The 16,708-nt window shown below is 54.8% G+C and overlaps 11 protein-coding genes across 11 annotated transcripts; 8 read left to right on the forward strand and 3 right to left on the reverse strand.

The window, feature by feature from the left end:
• Nucleotides 1–313: 313 nt before the first annotated feature.
• Nucleotides 314–583, forward strand: PHYSODRAFT_434379 (hypothetical protein; the record flags this gene model as incomplete). The annotated part of the gene is made up of 1 exon (XM_009538345.1): nucleotides 314–583. A coding segment is annotated over one exon (270 nt), but the record flags the coding sequence as incomplete, so codon positions are not given.
• Nucleotides 584–843: 260 nt separating this feature from the next.
• Nucleotides 844–1,095, forward strand: PHYSODRAFT_526186 (hypothetical protein; the record flags this gene model as incomplete). Its single annotated transcript, XM_009538346.1, has 1 exon — nucleotides 844–1,095. A coding segment is annotated over one exon (252 nt), but the record flags the coding sequence as incomplete, so codon positions are not given.
• Nucleotides 1,096–1,215: 120 nt separating this feature from the next.
• PHYSODRAFT_527601 (hypothetical protein) lies at nucleotides 1,216–2,769 on the forward strand (the record flags this gene model as incomplete). Its single annotated transcript, XM_009538347.1, has 3 exons — nucleotides 1,216–1,551; nucleotides 1,651–1,779; nucleotides 2,536–2,769. The coding sequence occupies 3 exons, from the start codon at nucleotides 1,216–1,218 to the stop codon at nucleotides 2,767–2,769; spliced, it is 699 nt and encodes a 232-aa protein (XP_009536642.1).
• A 762-nt stretch (nucleotides 2,770–3,531) lies between these two features.
• PHYSODRAFT_527111 (hypothetical protein) lies at nucleotides 3,532–4,342 on the reverse strand (the record flags this gene model as incomplete). Its single annotated transcript, XM_009538348.1, has 2 exons — nucleotides 3,532–4,151; nucleotides 4,249–4,342. The coding sequence occupies 2 exons, from the start codon at nucleotides 4,340–4,342 to the stop codon at nucleotides 3,532–3,534; spliced, it is 714 nt and encodes a 237-aa protein (XP_009536643.1).
• Nucleotides 4,343–4,850: 508 nt separating this feature from the next.
• On the forward strand, nucleotides 4,851–6,210 carry PHYSODRAFT_306371 (hypothetical protein; the record flags this gene model as incomplete). Its single annotated transcript, XM_009538349.1, has 2 exons — nucleotides 4,851–5,070; nucleotides 5,129–6,210. The coding sequence occupies 2 exons, from the start codon at nucleotides 4,851–4,853 to the stop codon at nucleotides 6,208–6,210; spliced, it is 1,302 nt and encodes a 433-aa protein (XP_009536644.1).
• A 393-nt stretch (nucleotides 6,211–6,603) lies between these two features.
• On the forward strand, nucleotides 6,604–7,459 carry PHYSODRAFT_254176 (hypothetical protein; the record flags this gene model as incomplete). The annotated part of the gene is made up of 2 exons (XM_009538350.1): nucleotides 6,604–6,817; nucleotides 6,954–7,459. 2 exons carry the CDS (start codon nucleotides 6,604–6,606, stop codon nucleotides 7,457–7,459), a joined length of 720 nt encoding a protein of 239 aa, XP_009536645.1.
• Nucleotides 7,460–8,476: 1,017 nt separating this feature from the next.
• Nucleotides 8,477–9,708, reverse strand: PHYSODRAFT_362159 (hypothetical protein; the record flags this gene model as incomplete). Its single annotated transcript, XM_009538351.1, has 2 exons — nucleotides 9,474–9,708; nucleotides 8,477–9,403 (listed from the first exon to the last, which is right to left on the reverse strand). The coding sequence occupies exons 1-2, from the start codon at nucleotides 9,702–9,704 to the stop codon at nucleotides 8,477–8,479; spliced, it is 1,158 nt and encodes a 385-aa protein (XP_009536646.1). The 5' UTR covers nucleotides 9,705–9,708.
• A 348-nt stretch (nucleotides 9,709–10,056) lies between these two features.
• Nucleotides 10,057–11,004, forward strand: PHYSODRAFT_526129 (hypothetical protein; the record flags this gene model as incomplete). Its single annotated transcript, XM_009538352.1, has 1 exon — nucleotides 10,057–11,004. One exon carries the CDS (start codon nucleotides 10,057–10,059, stop codon nucleotides 11,002–11,004), a length of 948 nt encoding a protein of 315 aa, XP_009536647.1.
• Nucleotides 11,005–12,648: 1,644 nt separating this feature from the next.
• On the forward strand, nucleotides 12,649–13,726 carry PHYSODRAFT_348148 (hypothetical protein; the record flags this gene model as incomplete). Its single annotated transcript, XM_009538353.1, has 1 exon — nucleotides 12,649–13,726. The coding sequence occupies exon 1, from the start codon at nucleotides 12,689–12,691 to the stop codon at nucleotides 13,724–13,726; it is 1,038 nt and encodes a 345-aa protein (XP_009536648.1). The 5' UTR covers nucleotides 12,649–12,688.
• A 232-nt stretch (nucleotides 13,727–13,958) lies between these two features.
• On the forward strand, nucleotides 13,959–15,290 carry PHYSODRAFT_565198 (hypothetical protein). The gene has a single exon (XM_009538354.1). It carries the CDS (start codon nucleotides 13,995–13,997, stop codon nucleotides 15,006–15,008), a length of 1,014 nt encoding a protein of 337 aa, XP_009536649.1. The 5' UTR covers nucleotides 13,959–13,994; the 3' UTR covers nucleotides 15,009–15,290.
• Nucleotides 15,291–15,514: 224 nt separating this feature from the next.
• Nucleotides 15,515–16,687, reverse strand: PHYSODRAFT_306376 (hypothetical protein; the record flags this gene model as incomplete). Its single annotated transcript, XM_009538355.1, has 1 exon — nucleotides 15,515–16,687. The coding sequence occupies one exon, from the start codon at nucleotides 16,685–16,687 to the stop codon at nucleotides 15,515–15,517; it is 1,173 nt and encodes a 390-aa protein (XP_009536650.1).
• Nucleotides 16,688–16,708: the final 21 nt, after the last annotated feature.

The following is a 16,708-nucleotide window of genomic DNA, read 5'->3' on the forward strand; positions in this document are numbered from 1 at the left end:
ATACGAGCACTTACTCGCTATGGGGCAGCATCCTGATGGTGACCAAGGAGAGACAACTCATGATGCGCATCATGAGCGTCTAAAGGAATCCCCGCGAGCTGGCAACCAAGGTCCAGTACAGGAGCCTCTGACTGCAGAGGATCCCTCAGTGGAACCCACTGTCCAAGAGCTCACTGATCGTGGAATATCGGCGAGTCTACTCGATGAAAATGGGGCTTCTCCCCTTGTGCTGGCAGTTGAAAATGGGCACCTTACCGTCGTGGAGTATCTTCTCAAGTGCGGTGCTGCGGTTGATGCAGTCGACAAGGAGGGATTTACCCCGCTGTTAAGTGCATCACGAAAGGGATACACCGACGTTGTTGCGGCACTCTTGAAGCACGGAGCAAATGTGAGCAACCGAGGCCCAAATGGCGTCACAGCTCTTCTTCTGGCGTGCTCTGAGGGCCACCTCCCCACTGCCCGGGTGCTGGTAGATGGGGGAGCGGTGGTGGATTCTACAAACGACGACGGTGGTTCTCCCCTTTGGGCTGCAGCAGTAGAAGATCACGACCAAGTTGTGAGGTTGTTGGTAGAGTGTGGCGCATTGGTCGACCTACCGAACAACAACGGGTGGACGCCATGGGTGCCTCGCAGCATGGACACGCCAAGACGGTGACAGTTCTCCTTGAGCACGGTGCTTATGCGGACATTCCGGGGCCGAATGGCGCGGTGGCCTTCCTGATTTCGTGTGAAAACGGTCATTTGACCACTTCCCAGCTTCTTTTCCGTAGTGGCAGTGTGTCTATTGACGTAGCGGACGATGACGGAACTACTCCTCTCATTGCAGCGGCTCATAATGGCTTCATGCCCATTGTCGAGTTCCTGCTGGAGAATGGAGCGGTTGTTGAGACAGCAAACCACGCGGGCTGGACGGCACTGCATTGCGCTTCACAACGGGGTCAGGTCGAAACAGTGGAGCTGCTGCTGAAGCGTGGGGCGAATGCGAACAGACAGGGACCAAATGGCGCCACGCCTCTGGTGATCGCGAGTGCCCAAGGATATCTAGCTGTGGCTCAGAAGTTGCTGGAGGGCGGCGCGGGCATCGATTTCACTGATGACAATGGAAAGACCCCGCTCATTATCGCGTCGACGAAGAACCATGTCGACGTCGTGGAGCTCCTACTAACTCGCGGTGCATCGGTTGATTTAGCCGATTTTTCGCATTGTACAGCGCTCATGATCGCTTCGCACTGTAATTATTCGAACGTGGTGGCTCTTTTACTGTCCAAGGGGGCGAATGTCAACGAGAAAGGTCCGCGCGGAGGCACAGCTCTTGCCAGTGCAAGTGCTGCGGGTCGCGTTGAGGTTGTTCGGATGCTGGTTGCTAACCGTGCGTCCGTTGATTTGGGCGACTATGAAGGTAATACCCCGCTGATGAACGCTGCTGAAAGAGGCCACATAGCGATTGTGGAGTTCTTGTTGGAGAGTGGCGCTAGCTGTGATGTCTCCAACTTTAACATGTGGACGCCGCTACTGAAAGCTACGTACAATGCTCATTTGGATGTGGTTACGGTACTTCTGGAGAATGGAGCAGGTGTCGATAGTCAGCTTCAGGATGGAATCTCGGCTCTGCGAATGGCATGCTATATGGGCCACCTCCCCATTGCCGAGAAGCTTATCGAGAAGGGTGCGTCTATTGACTTGCAAGACGAAGAGGGTAAAACTCCTCTGATCACTGCCGCTCGCCACGGCAAGGACAACATGGTCAAGTGCTTAATTCAAAATGGTGCGTCTATTGATGTATGCAATAACGAAGGCTGGACGCCCTTGATGAAGGCTGCAGAACAAGGACACTACGCCGTGGTGATGACACTCCTGAGAGGCAAGGCGTCGCTAAACTTGAGGCGGTTCAATGGAGCGACAGCTCTGAATATTGCGTGTGAGCATGGTCAGCTGGATATCGTTGTGGCACTGGTAAACTACAGAGCTGATCTTGAAGTGCCAGACAATGATGGATACACGCCATTGATCACTGCTGCACAGCTCGGATATTCCGATATCGTCCAATTTCTTGTCACCAGAGGAGCTAATGTGGACGCGCGCTTGCCCAGTGGAAGCACGGCGCTGCTGACGGCAGTTTGGTTCAAACGCCTTGCGGTGGTACGGATTCTCCTGGATAACGGGGCAAACATCAACTTATGTGGAGATTTTCAGAGCTGGCCACCACTGACCGTGGCATATTTCAGCGGCTTCAGGGACCTGACCCAGCTTATCTACGAACGAGTTCCACCTGAGACGGAGATCGATTTATTATCTGACGAACCAGTTGAACCTAAAACGCCTGAAAGTACTGTGGTCAACTACACAGTGGATCAAAAGCAACGCAAGGATGATACCGCCCTACGAATTGCCTGCTATCGGGGAGAGTTGAAGGTGGTCGAAGCTCTGTTGGAGAGTACCGAAGCGATAAATATTCCGGACCCGCAAGGCTGGACCCCGCTTATGAGTGCCGTGTATGAAGGTCACACCGATGTAGTCGATGCTCTTCTCAAGAAGGGAGCTAACGTCAACTTGCGCGGCCCCCAAGACGCTACGGCGTTGGTCATTGCGTGTGATCACGGCCATCTGGAGATTGCTCGGATGCTGATCAACCACGGAGCATCAATAAAATTATCAGATGAGTCGGGAGATGGTCCGTTCATGGCTGCAGTTCACAGGGGCGACCCAGCTCTAGTGAACTTGCTGTTGGAACGAGGAGCCAGTGTTGATGAGCAGGATTGTTATGGCTGAACTCCGCTCATGATTGCGTCTCAGAAGGGTTATTAGGGCTTGATATCGCTGCTTCTGCAGAAGGGGGCCAGTATCAATAAGCAGGGGCCTACTGGAACGTCGGCGCTGTTAGCGGCAGCTAGACATGGACACTCCAAGATCACGAAGCTACTGCTGGAACTCGGCGCAAGTGTCGATCTCACGGACGACGGTGGCAATAGTCCTCTCTTCATGGCGATCAAGTATGGTCATGCCGTTGTGGCCAGGGGTCTCGTGGAAAGAGGAGCCTCCGTGAATCTGGCGAATCGTGAAGTTTTAACGCCTCTGATGCTAGCAGCTGAGAACGGGGCGACGCAGATTGCTGCCATGCCTCTGGAGAAAGGGGCAACTATCGACTTGCAAGGGCCGAATGGAAACACGGCGCTGGAGCTGGCGAGTGCGTATCGGCATCTTGATGTTGCTAAATTGCTGGTCGAGAGAGGCGCGTTCATTGATCTAGCAGACGACGAAGGGGATACCGCGCTGATTTGTGCAGCTGAAGCTGGCCAGGCTTCCATTGTGAGGTTCTTAGTCGAATCTGGAGCGTCAGTGGACTACATAAATTACGTGGGCGAAACCGCGCTTACCAAGACTTTGGAAAACGATCACGCGGACGTCGTAGCCTTGCTCCTGCCTCAATAAGGTAGGTGGAGCAAAGCACCGTGCATAACGAAAATACCAGGAAGATGCCTTACACTGGTGCGTATTGCCTCTCACTCTGCCCATTGTCATCTCGCCCATTACCTACTTCTTTCCATCATCGTCCTTCCCGAGAACGTACTCCTCGATCCTCTGCACCAGCCACATTACGTTGTGCGGCGTGCTCACGACCTGCTTTTCCATTTGCACCGTAAGTCGTCGGCACGAGTCCACATACCGGTCGCTGAAGCCGTCCAGCCGGCGCTCCCAGAACTTGTACATGGCGTTCACCGAGTACTTGGCTTTCTCCACGGCTCGATCTCTCACCTCAGCCATGGTAATGGACGCGGGGACAACAGCCGGGCCACGCGGGGTCTTAAGTCCCCGCACCACTTCGTTCTCCACCAACGCCTGACCGTCGTCCGTCGCCTCGCCATCGTCAAAGTCGAACAAGTCTTCATCGTCATCGACCTCGACCAAGTCATCGTCGTCATCAGGCTCATTCCCGTCCTGCAGGTCTCCTCTGTTGCCGGCGTTCTTCTGCAGCTCGCGCTTGATGCGCTTGCGCTCCTCGATCTGCTTCATCAGCTCGTCGTTGTCCGTGTAGACAGCAATGAGGCCGACACCCCTGACGTATGGAAGGTGCTTGCCTTCTTCCATCCACTCGGGCGAATACGTCGACAATCCGAAGCCTATGAAGGTGAAGTCGTCCTTCCTCGGGTGGGCTGCATCAATGGATCAAATAATTAGTCACAATTTCATCAAATCCTGGTCAATTTTTATAGTTCCACCACGAAATAGGGGTCGAAACCTCGTCCTCACCTGCACGCTCCCTCATCTCCTGAAGGCGCTCGCGACTGGTGCTGAAATCCACTTGGATGCCCTTGCACTCGGGCCCTTTGCGCTCTTTCCACATGGCTCTGAATGATTGCAGCATTTAGAATGTTTAAGTCAGAATATGGTTTGCGATGGAGTCCGTGGACCGAAATGGAGCGGGAAAGCGCCTACTTGGTGTACACGCTGATGCCCACGCAGTAGGTGCACGGCACTTCGGCGTCCTGTCCCCTGGGGACCGCAGCGCTGCCGTCTGCGCGGCGCTCGGGCGGCACTGGCGGCATATTGAACGTTTTGGATGAAATTAATTGTGTGCGGCTACGACTAATATCCGGATAATAGTGGATAATTCCGGATAAATATGATTAACGCACGTTTTGGATACATATTTAGGCAAGGCAAAGTTTGCATACGGATCACGCATTTGAAGTATTTTTGGTCACCACACCGGAGGTCGAAGCCGTACAAGCCCGTAAACTGGATCGACTCGAAGAACTGAAGAGTAGATTCGGCTATGTTGTAATGGGGAATGCCATGACAATGGCTGCTAAGGCTGGTCAGCTGGATATAGTTAAGTAGTTAAAGTATTCATGGAAAACTCTGGACAGTACCGTGAAGACGAGGAAGACGATGGAGATGAAGACGACGAGGAGGACTACTTGACCTGGGAAGCGAAGAGAGATGCAGCTGTAGCTGCTGCCGGCAACGGCCATCTGGTCATTGTTGAATGCATAATACCGGAAAATGTAGCTCATGAATACGATTCGGATGACGAAGACACAGACCACCTACACTCATCTACAAGGCCACGTGGGACGTCCTGGAGGCGGCGGCTGAGAACGGCACCTGGAAGTTGTGCGATTCGCAGTGGATCACGCAAAGGACGAACAGTATTGGCATCGGTACGACCCCAGTGGGAATCAATTCTGCGCTTTGGCGCGTGCAAGTGCTGGAGGACACAGCGATGTTGTCAATTTCTTGCTCAGCGACAGGGAAAATTGCTGGAACATCGCTCGAGCATTCGAGAAAGCAGCAGTAGCTGGTAATGACGTCGTGGCCAGTACACTTTATCATGCCTATTCACGCCGGGAGAAAGAAGACTTGTTCGTCCGAATGGTAACGGCTGGAAGTGCCAACGCGGTGAAGTATCTTCACAAGAACCATTTCGTCGATTCATCGTCGTTTGAAGCTGGGTTTTACGCTGCAATCGCCCATGAATGGACCGATATAATCGAGTTTTTACTGTCTACGGAGGAGGTTTCTACGGACCTTTTTGACAAGGCCTTTGCGTTGGTCTCACGCATCGGCAAACTAAAGTCTGCAGCATTGCTGCATGGGAAGAAACGTGCGTCGCCGCAAGCGACCATCGACGCCTTCGAAACTGGAGGCAGTCTCGCCGTGGTCAAGTTCTTGTATTCAAATGAACACGTCCCGGTTAGTTCTATCATCGCAGCGTTCACAAACGCATCACGGTACGGGACTACGCCAGAAACGATCAAATCGTTCTCAAGCGAGCTCAGCGAAGAGAGCACCAAGATTGTGTGCTTCTTGTACACACTGAACGGCATTCCATCGGGCGTAATTAGCGAGGCCTTTAATCGGGTAGCTACCAAGATCCCCCTCGACGTTGCTGGGTCCATGTGCACAGAACACAGTATCAGTTCTGCAGCGATAGGGGCGGCTTTTGTGAGTGCTGTTGCAGATAGACAAGGATTGGGGTTCCTAAAGTTTCTTGCTGGCCAGGGTTCGATCGAGCAGAAGTTTCTGGGCGAAGCTTTTCCTTTGGCAGCTCGATTTGGCCGAAAGCGGACTCTGCTGGTTATGTACGGAGCCTTCGATTGGTCTCAAAGCATATTGACTGAAGCACTACGAGAAACACGAAACAGGAGAATCAAGAAGGTATTGCGAATGGAGCTCAAGCGCCAGTCGAACTCTTCAAACGCGGCCTAGCTATTAGCTCCCAGGGTGCAACGAATTTGCGCTAAATATCTAGGGGCGTAAATTCATAAGTGAAAATCCGGAAAATATCAACTCGACGTCTTCAAGGAGTGCCTAACGTTAGTTGTGGCTACGAAAATGCGCACCAGATCGGCAACAACGGACACAGTCCCAAGTTGAAAGCCTTGGGAAAGCATTGCCAAGCTCCTGCTTGCCGTCGTGTTGAAACGCAGTGCTCGATTGTGTGAAGTGCCAATACAGTAAAAACCGATCAAGTAATTGTACAGGCTCATGCACAAAAGCTTCAATGTTCTCTGTATAGTATTATAGTGTGGCGTTGACATTGATCGAGCGAGCTTCGACCACCGATCGATCATTTTACGAGACACACGCTATAGGAACAGCATGCACGTCGGCGAGGGCTACCGCGGTCAGATCCCGTTCCGGCCGCTGCAACTGACATTCGAGGAGCAGGAGCGGTGCCAGGAGCTCACGCTGCAGCTGCTGGACCGAACCCTGCGCAGCTACGTACGACGAGCGGGACACCACTACCAGCAGCACGCCGCGCCACCACTCGAATCTCGACAGTACGCGCTGGAAGCGCCAGAAGACCCTCACTGTATTCCGAACGCGATCACGGGGGACGCCGTGATCTGCATATGCCCGGGGACAACTGGGAGAATCCCGCTGTGCTGCTAGCTGTGGGGAATATCCAGGCCTGTTTGGATGACGTCATGTTTGGACTGGTGACGCAGACGTTCGGGATATGCGGGCTCGTGCGGCGTCAATTGCGTCACATGACGTGAGCGGTGCCACGTTAGCGAAACTGTCGGTGCCGACGGAAGAGGACCCATTTCAGAATCTCAGCGTCATGTGGATGGTGGGGGAACAGGGCTGGCCGCTGAGTATGATCGTGCGGCCGAGAGACTTTGTGAATCTGTCGGCGTCGGGGGTCATCAACCCAACCCGATCTCCGTTGGAACGCGACGATCTGGTGCAACCAGCCCACTTGCCGCAGCTACCTGAGCTCCCGAAGCCCATGACCAGAGGCAAGTTGATGTACGGCGCGCTGTACCGGGAGCTGCAGGACGGGACTGTTGATGTGCATATTCAACTCTATGTGGAGACTATGGGGAGTATCTTGGATACGATCGTGATGAATGCGATGTGGATTGCTGGGATTTTGGGAGGTCCCAAGGCTGTCAGAAGAGAAGAAGCTGCAGTGGAACATCCTGAACTCTGCGAAGAGTCCAAAATGTAAGGCGAAGAAAGGGGTGACAGATCTATCGAGCTGTGGTGTTTGTCGAAACAAGGTGAAGCGCAGCTTACCAAGCGCGAGGAATTCTTGCGCGGTATGCGCGACGCTGCTGTGCCCCAAATACCGGGTGAAGAGGTCGCTTAAAGTTCTTATAAGCCGAGCAAAGGGACCCCCGACCCGTAGTGAGCACGTAATTGTGTGTCGGTCATGTGTGACATTTGTGCAGCAGCAAAGTGCCGCAGACATTTCATAGCAGCAATATCAGCAGCGGTTACTGCAGTCAGATGGAGGCACGGACAGCATTCGGTCATCCTGGGGGCATTTGGACGGTAACATTACTCCTTCGTGGACGCCAGGACGGTATTTTTCGATTTCGGAGGCTTCGTTTAGTTTTGAAGAAGCTAGCAGCACATTTGGCGATGAGTCGTAGCAAGGTGTCGATTGTTACTTTGCAATTTTGGACTTAAAAGACATTCCATTCTCATTTTTTTCTTTTTCGCGAATGTAATTCTTGCTATGTCAATTTTTTCATGGTTAATAGGAATGCATACTTCTTGGTTGTGGCGACGTGCACTGATTGCCCAAGAAAAGGTTTCGCGCGTAGCACAATGCTTAGGCATATTTCCATACGAATCCCGCATTCGACGTGCGAGGAGTTGACTAACATAATGCGATGGAGCACTGGAAGAATGCGTTCACGGATGCAAGTATAATGCACCGTAATATAAGCGGTGGCCGATGCAAAGCAAACCTTGGAAAACCTCTAACGTTAATATCACTCCATCAAAAGCCGAAGTCATGCCGAAAAATTGACCGTTCTTCATCTACTTGCCACGCGAGGTTTTAGGCTTCGCACTGTTCTTTCGGACAGGAGTACTGTCTTGTTTAGTTGTGGACTCTTCACTTGGCTCCGCATCCTTTTCTTTCTTGTTTTCCGGAGTTTTCAGGGTCGAAGTCCTCTTTGAAAAAGTGTTCGTCTCTTCTCCTTTGGATACGGCTTTGACCGCCTTCTCTCGGCCTTTATGTGACGACTTGGGAATCGAACACTTCTTCGTTATCTTCTTCCTTTGTATCAGCCTTACCACTTGCGTTTGCCTTCTTCTGTTTGTTGCGCGTTTTCACTCGACTACATTTGTCCTCTTCATCGGGCCACTTTCGCAGTAACGGATCGATTTTCGAGTAGTCCTTATCTTCCGCAGCCCAAGACTGCATTCGAAATGCCGCCCATATAGGGCAGTGATCGGACAGTTCGCTCGCAATTTGAGTCCTTCGTCGAGTTTCCACTGGCGTGTGGGGGACGTCGTACTTCTCGTCGATGTAGAGCACCCCACTATCAATGAAAAAGGTTGTCCACGGCTTCCCATTCGTCGCTCGGTTCTGGAATTTCTTCCTATCGAGCCAAATATTGTCGTTCTCGCTGTCTCCACAGACCATCGTCGACTGTCCAATGAGGTTCACCATTTCGCCTGACTTGGAGAAGGCACCGGCAGTCTGGGTAGTGCTCAAGTTGAAATCTCCTAGCACGCCGTACTTGGCTCCCATCTTCACCTGGCCAGCCAAACCGTTCAACGTGGAGCCAATCGCCTCCGCTTCAGCTTTGGATCCCGAGCGCTCAGGTACCAGGTGCACGTTCACCAGTGTGATGGTCAAGTCCAAGTCTGGGATCTCAAAAGTCCGGGTGTACGGCTGACGCACGATCTGAATGGGGTCAATCTTGAACTCACGCTGTCTGGACGCTAGTTCCACTACGTCCGTGCGGTAGATAAAGGCGAGGTATTCCGTGTAGTTGAATTTCTTCTTCTTGTCCACGGACCTTTCGGCGTTTTCTGCTTTCTCTTCGTCTGTGTGCTTTTCGAGGGGCTCAGAGCATTGCGACTCCCAGATTTTCCCCGTATACTCTCGAAGAACTTGTTTCATCAGCCACAACACCTCTGGGTCGCGCACCTCCTGCAGTTGACGATATCAACTTTAGTCAGCCGACCTACGTAGATCTTCTGTACACATACAGACGCCTTACCTGCAGAGCGATGAGGTCAAACTCGCTGATGACTTCCGCGACTCGTTTGAGGAACTCGAGGTTCTTGCATCGCTTCCACGAAAAACTCTTGACATTCCACGACGCCACCAAGACGGCGTCGCTCCTAGCATCAGGCTGACTCGGAATAATTTCACGGACGCTTCCGCTACCACTGAGGCGTGACGGGTTGAACACAGCTTGACGGGGACAACGCTCTTTACTGTTCTCCATTCGCCCCGCGTCTTTCGTATTTGAGTCGAGGCAAGTGCGAAAGTAGGAGCAACATTTTTGCCATTACCCCGGTATAAGATCATGGGGACGTCGCCACCTCTGCCACTAACCAAACTTTAGTACAAATAGGAGAAGGAAACAATAACGGGCTATAGGCACTGCAAAATGCATGCAATGTAATAGTATACGGGAGGGCATTCAATGCGTGTCATTGAAGATGGAGGCGTCTTCAGAGCCCGCCACGTGGCAGCAGCTACCGAGTAGATTGGGACCCGTCGCTGGCTCCGCATTCCTAAATCGGACTTGACAAGAAGTAGAAAATCGGTCGCGCATATCTTCTCCAGGTAGATAGATGCAGCTACGCCACGTGTATGTCGAGGTGCCAACAGCGGAAGCTTCGTCCGGGTCGAGTCGGAAGCTGCTGGCGATCTTGGCCACGCCAGACGACCACAAGGAAGGCGACTTCGACGAAGTGATGCTGTATCTGCACGGGTTCCCAGACATGGGCGTGCACCCAACCAAGGTGGACTTTGCGTCGCGGGTGCCTGCCAAGCTGGCCGAGTTCTGGCTGAACCCGCAGCAAGAGAAGAAGAACGTGGCCTTCATGACCTTCAACTTCGGCGGCGTCCCTGGGTCGGACAACGAGCTGCTCTTCACGGACAAGACCATCTCCCAGGAGGTGGAGGATATGATCGTCGTGTGCAAGTACATCCGCTCGAGTCTACTGGGCGGTAAGGGGAAGCTGCACGTGGTCGGGCTCTCCACTGGAGCCATCCTGGGTGCATTGCTGCGAGACAAGAAGGTGTCGGACTCCATCACGGTGATCGCGGGCTTGCTGAGCATGACGAAGGGCGTCCACTTTGACTTCAACCAGCAGCAGCTGGAGCAGAGCGCAGCTCAGGGCTGGTGCTGGAAGGAGTTCTACCTCGAGGACGGCTGTCCGCTGCCCAAGAACGTGGAGCTTTCTCTCGATGGTGTCCACTCCACGACCGAGTTGACCGACGCGACTGCGCCCTCGAAGATCTACGTGCATCTGGACCAACGATACATCAACGAGTACTACGACGGCTCGCTGGACATCCTTCGAGCTGTGTCGGGGCCCGGTCTGCCTCCGCTGCTGGTGATTCACGGCGACGCCGACGTTGACGTGCCGTTCGAGAATGGCGAAGAGCTCTTCGCTGCTGCCGCGGAGCCCAAGACTTGGCTGGCCATCCCGAAGGCCAACCACCTGCTGTCCAACTCCAAGCACATGAAGAAGGCGCTGCGTGCCATCGGTGACCACATCGCAGCTATGGACTAATTGTACCCAGACGAAACAGTTCACTTGTGCTCAAAGTCGCCTCCGTGACGTACAACCACATTCCCAACTTGGCAGATAAGTCCATGAGCGCGGCTTGATCGAAATATACCGCCTGGCTGTTGCCCTTAGCGTGCACGTAACTCGCTCCATTGCAAGTCCAGCTTTTGTGTGACCTTCTTGGAAACCAGCGCCGCAGTTGTATCGCATTCTGCCTGATACCCATGCCGCCATGAACCGCGTTGCTCAACATCTCCATTGTAAGCCTTCAGCCCCCATTCTCCGCACCACAACAAGCCTCCCCCTGTTTATCTCTCGCGTTGGGCCTTGCGTTCACGACGTACTTGCCATAATCGGTCGCCAAATGTGACAGCAAACTCCATCGTTCCAGGGCATGCCACTGACCCGCCTGGACTAGAAGTCTGGAAACCTGGAGAATGGCTTGCGTCGCGATTGCGGCATGAGCAAGCGATCCCATGTGCCCGTCCAAGCTCCGGTCGTTTAACGAAGACCGCCGAAATCGGATGTTGAAGGCGCAATCCGGACGTCGGCAGATTCTCCAAGCAGAAGTTCGTGAGCAAGCAACGTGAGTCGCGTGCATAAGTCGCCTGCTCGCACCAAGCAGCCCACCTGCGGCCGGGAACGATTGGCCGGCGGCAACAAGCAGACGCTCTGTAGGCCGGCAGATGGCCGCGTACGAAACAGGCGGAGCTCGACCCCATGTTAAACCAAGCAGCATCGGTCGCTTGCTCACCTCGGTTTCTAGGTTGCGTCCTGAAAGATTTTGCATGTGTAGGTTAGGCACTTGTACTGTATGCACTGCTCGTGCTTCGACTCGCATCAGCGTCAAAGCCCCAGAGGCTTCGCTGGCGCGGTCTCACCTCGCCCTTCCTAGATTTATAGGTTCTCCGTACGTTTTCGTCTACAGGTGACGTGATCCCAACACTTCAGAGCGCCCTCGGACCGAGGCTCGGTTAAATATCCACAGACCCGCGCTGCGTGCTGCTGCATTGCAACAGCGACGCAGAGCTTGAAGCGCAGCTTGTTTCGGCGGTGCAGACAGCGAGGATTATACGGTCGCATGGAAATGGGTGAGTATGTCGGTCGAGATCGCCGGAAAACTGCTCCATGCAGAATGATATGAATCTCAGCACGGGGGGGAGGGCTGCGCTGCAAGTGAATGCGCATACGTCGTATGATTCGTGGGCTTGGCAACGCCGGTAAGACAACCCCGACCCGACGCTGCAGGCGGTTGACCATGGCCGACCTAGGTTAACCTGCAAGGCCGGCCAATCAGTGCGTGGGTTTCATCTCGAGGTCGATCTACACTCGCCTTCATCACGAATGGCCTACCGCTTGATTGATTTATCGCATAGCGCGTCGGAGCTTTAATTTGTTTCTTTCAACTTAAAAAACCACCTTGGCGAAAAATGCCGAGATTCGCACACCAAGCAGAAAACCCGCGCAAACGCATATCCCGTCCTTTACGTATACACAAAAACCGTTTACTCAACGTCGTGACCATACAATGTCCACCTGCAATCGGTAATAGCGACCGTCACTCCGGCCGCTGACGTCAGCGCGGTGAGAGGATCAGCGGCCGAGGACGGTGTCCCATGCTCTTCATTCTTGCATTCGCCCTCTAGTGCACACTCCCCCCCAAGAACCCCCTCAAGTAACTCCAACCATGCCTCAGAAGGTCTGTCTCGTGGGCTCCGGCAACTGGGGCTCGGCCATCGCCCGCATCATCGGCGAGAACACCAAGAACCTGCCCGAGACGTTCGAGCGCGACATCAACATGTGGGTCTTCGAGGAGCAGGTGAACGGCCGCAAGCTCACGGAGATCATCAACTCGGAGCACGAGAACGTCAAGTACCTGCCCGGCTACAAGCTGCCGGAGAACATCATCGCCGTGCCGGACCTGCTCGAGGCCGTGCGTGGCGCCGACATCCTCATCTTCTGCGTGCCGCACCAGTTCCTGGGCCGCATGCTCGTGTCCATCAAGGAGCAGGGCCTCAAGGAGGGCGCCATGGCCGTGTCGCTCATCAAGGGCATCGACTTCGACGAGAACGGAGTCGTGCTCGTGTCCGACCTCATCCGCAAGGGCCTGGACATTGACTGCAGCGTGCTCATGGGCGCCAACGTGGCCAACGAGGTGGCCGCCGGCGACTTCTGCGAGTCCACGCTCGGCTGCGCCGACCTGCGCCACGGCGCGCTGCTGCGCGAGCTGTTCAACTGCCCCACGTTCCGCGTGGACGTGGCGCTGGACCCGCACGGCGTGGAGATGTGCGGCGCCCTCAAGAACGTGGTGGCGCTCGGCGCCGGCTTCTGCGACGGCGTCAAGTACGGCGGCAACACCAAGGCCGCCATCATCCGCATCGGCCTGAGCGAGATGAAGAAGTTCTGCTTCAAGTACTTCGACGGCGTCAAGGAGGACACGTTCTTCGAGAGCTGCGGCATCGCCGACCTCATCACCACGTGCTTCGGCGGCCGCAACCGCAAGTGCGCCGAGGCCTTCGTGACCCAGAAGACGACCTGGGAGGAGCTCGAGAAGACCATGCTCAACGGCCAGATGCTGCAGGGCACGCTCACGTCCAAGGAGGTCTACGGCATCCTCAAGGAGCACAACGCCACCGACCAGTTCCCGCTCTTCACGGCCATCTACAAGATCGCCTTCGAGGGCGCCGACCCCAAGACCATCACGCAGCTCGAGTACTCGCAGTAAGCACATGCGCGCGTACACTAATATATTCGCCACCACCCACTAGAACCCTCAGCCTGCTTTAGGATACTTTTTCGTTGCCATCTCAGCAGAGACGCAGTCCTCTGCTCCGCTTCCGTTTCAAATCGCTGCCTCCACATCTGAGGTCTGCACTTGCCTTTGGTGTCTGGGGCAAGCTCTCCAGCTGTCGGCAGCCACTCGTTTGAGTGTCATTGCAGCATTGTCCGTCGACCTGAGACCTGGTCGCCTCCTCTCTCTCTCTGTATCGGCCATGGTCGACAGCTTCCCGGGCGTCTACAAGGAGCCGTTCACGCGCGACTATGAGCGTCTGCGCAGTAAGATCACCAAGGAGGCGTGCACGCAGCTGGACGAGCAGGGCTACGTGGTGATCGACGACTGCTTCGGCCATGGCTGGGCGAGCGCCTTGCTGGAGGAGATGCGCTGGCTGAACGAGAAGCAGCACTTCAAGCCCAACAAGACGCAGTTCGCGCTCACGCAGAAGGGATCGGACGGCAAGCCGCAGGCCTTCCACTTCGTCAAGCCGCACATCTTCGAGGTGGATCTGCACGACGCCTCGCTGCGCACGAAAGTGCCCGAGCTCGACGCGCTGTTCCACTCGACGGAGCTGCTGCAGGTGCTGTCCAGCAAGTTACCGCAGTACGAGCTGCAGTTCAGCACCTCGGACCGCACGCTCAAGCTTCAGCGCAATTCCGGACACGGCGGCTGCTTTCCGTGCCACTACGACAACCCCGGAGCCCCCAACAAGCGCAAGGTCACGTGTCTGCTCTACCTGAACGAGGGCTGGAAGGAGGGCGACGGCGGCGAGGTGCAGCTCTTCCCCTTCCTGCAGCAGCCTGTCACCGTCGCGCCCAAGATGGACCGAGTCGTGCTGTTCCAGAGCGACTGGATGCTGCACCGAGTGCTTCCGTCTCACGCGGAGCGATACGTACTGACGATCTGGCTGGACGGCGCCAAGGTGAATGCACCGGAAGACTCGCAGCTTCGCTTGACGCAGAGCGACCTCGCCGACTGGTTCGGGTTTTTGGATAGACTGCGGAGATCCCCCGTCCAGCGACTGCTATCGCGTGGGGTTTATGAAGAGGAATACTATGAATCACTGATGGAGTGCATGCAGAGCACGTCGACCGAAGGCTGCGTGGAGCTGCTCAAGTCGCACGAGACGCACTTGGAGAACGTCAAGCGCAATGCCCCCCTGTATAACTTCATCAAGCGGCTGCGCGACGCGCGAGCAATGAACAACGAGGACCCTGTGTATGTCAAGTAACAAGGAAGCTTATTAGGATAAACTCTCTAGTGACCTTGGCTACGACAAGGCGTTGGGGCGGTCGAACCCCTGCAAGATGAAGCGGCAGCTGGCTGCGTCGTACGGGACGACGTTCCACTCGACCTGAGGTTTGGCCTTCATAGCTTCTTCCTCACGCATGCGCTGCAGTCGTTGAGCTTCGTTTTCGCGATGGTGCGAGAGCTGCTGCAGTCTGGAGAACACGTCGAGGTGGAGCGGAGAAGTCGGTCGAGTGGTGTCGCTCTTGCCCTCCAGCGTATCGCTGTCAGCACTGGCCATCAGCTCGCGCTGCTTTTTCTTCAGCAACCACTTGGACTTCTTGCTGATCGTTGGCTGGAAGGTCAGCTTTGGAGGCAGAGGAGGGGCCTTCCGAGGCTTGAACATCCGTCCTGCTAGCTCTGTGTCCAGCTTCCCGCTTCGGATGAGTGCGGCGTAGATCTTTGAACAAGAGAGCAATCATCGTTAATGAATTTCACAGCTTCACCAAGTTAATCAAACCCACGTCTTACCTTCTCAGACTTGGCATTGATCTGTGGCGTGAACGTCGTTTCCTTCTCCTCCTTGGCCTTTTCGATCGCTGCTCGAGCCTGCTGCCGCTGCTTTTTGTCCTCCTGATAGGCGATGATGTCGTCGAGAGAGCGCTTCATCATCTCCTTCTTACGTTGGATGGCGAAGGACGCGTTCATCTTGCTACACATTGCCATGAAGCGCATGCAGGCTTGAGTGTGACGGATACCATCAACAGGAGACGCCGGAGCTTCGCTTGCAGCCTTTGATGGACTGGGTTCCCGCTCAACTCCCATGACGCAATTGTCCGATCGACTTGTGTTGCCATGGCTGCAAATGCAGGGAGTTTTCACGCTTTCCTGGAGGTCGAGTGCTCTGTCGCGGGTCAGCAACTCCTCGCGCTGCTTCTCCAGTCGCGCTCGCTGCTGCCGCTTCTTGGCTAATAGAGTTGCCTGTCGCTCTGCAAAAGTGGGGAATTGACTGGTAAGTTGTCGGCTCTTGCTGTTCATCGTAGGCGCGAAGCGGAACTCGTTGTTCTCCTGCGTCTCCGTCTCTCGTCTCTTGGCGGTGAGTCGGCGAACCTTCTTCTCCTCGAAGATGCGGAACCGGTTAGTCATTTGAGCGACGCGCTGGGGTGACAGCGGTGGGGCTTTGCTCGGTTCCTGCGAGAATGTATCGAGGAGCGCTCGCTGAGCATCTTGACCCATCTTTTGCTTCAACGACTTCTGTTTGGATGCTCGTTCAGCTAGGAAATCTTCCAGTGAAGATGTTATAGATGATCTGCGCCGTGGTGACTGTGGTGACGCGGTTTCAACTCGTGGGGATTCAACGATCCCGCCTTCTTCTTCTTCCTGTGCTTCACGATCACCAGCAGCAACGAACAACCTCTTCTGGAGCAGATCCAGCAGCTTTTCATTCTCAAGATCCGCAGACTGAGGTGTGGTGGGCGACCGAGTCCCCAAGAAGGCGCCAAGTTGTTCCGCCAGTAGGGAGTTGTCATCGCCAGGATCTCCGCCCTCCTCGTACTGATCCAGCGCGCCACCGTCAACTCCTTCGTACTCATCGTCGTCGTCATCGTCTTCGTAGTCGTCGGAGAAGGTTGAAAGCTGGGGTGGCGCATTCAGCGTGAACTGCTTCCTCGCTGCCGACTGCATCGTTGAGGCCTGACGCTCCAC

This window comes from Phytophthora sojae (genome assembly GCF_000149755.1).
Source record: "Phytophthora sojae unplaced genomic scaffold PHYSOscaffold_11, whole genome shotgun sequence".
NCBI classification, from domain to species: Eukaryota; Oomycota; class Peronosporomycetes; order Peronosporales; family Peronosporaceae; genus Phytophthora; species Phytophthora sojae.

What these genes read in the sequence shown, in the direction of transcription:
- PHYSODRAFT_565198 (XM_009538354.1), top strand. Translation starts at nt 13,995, where the DNA reads ATGGTCGACAGCTTCCCGGGCGTCTACAAGGAGCCGTTCACGCGCGAC.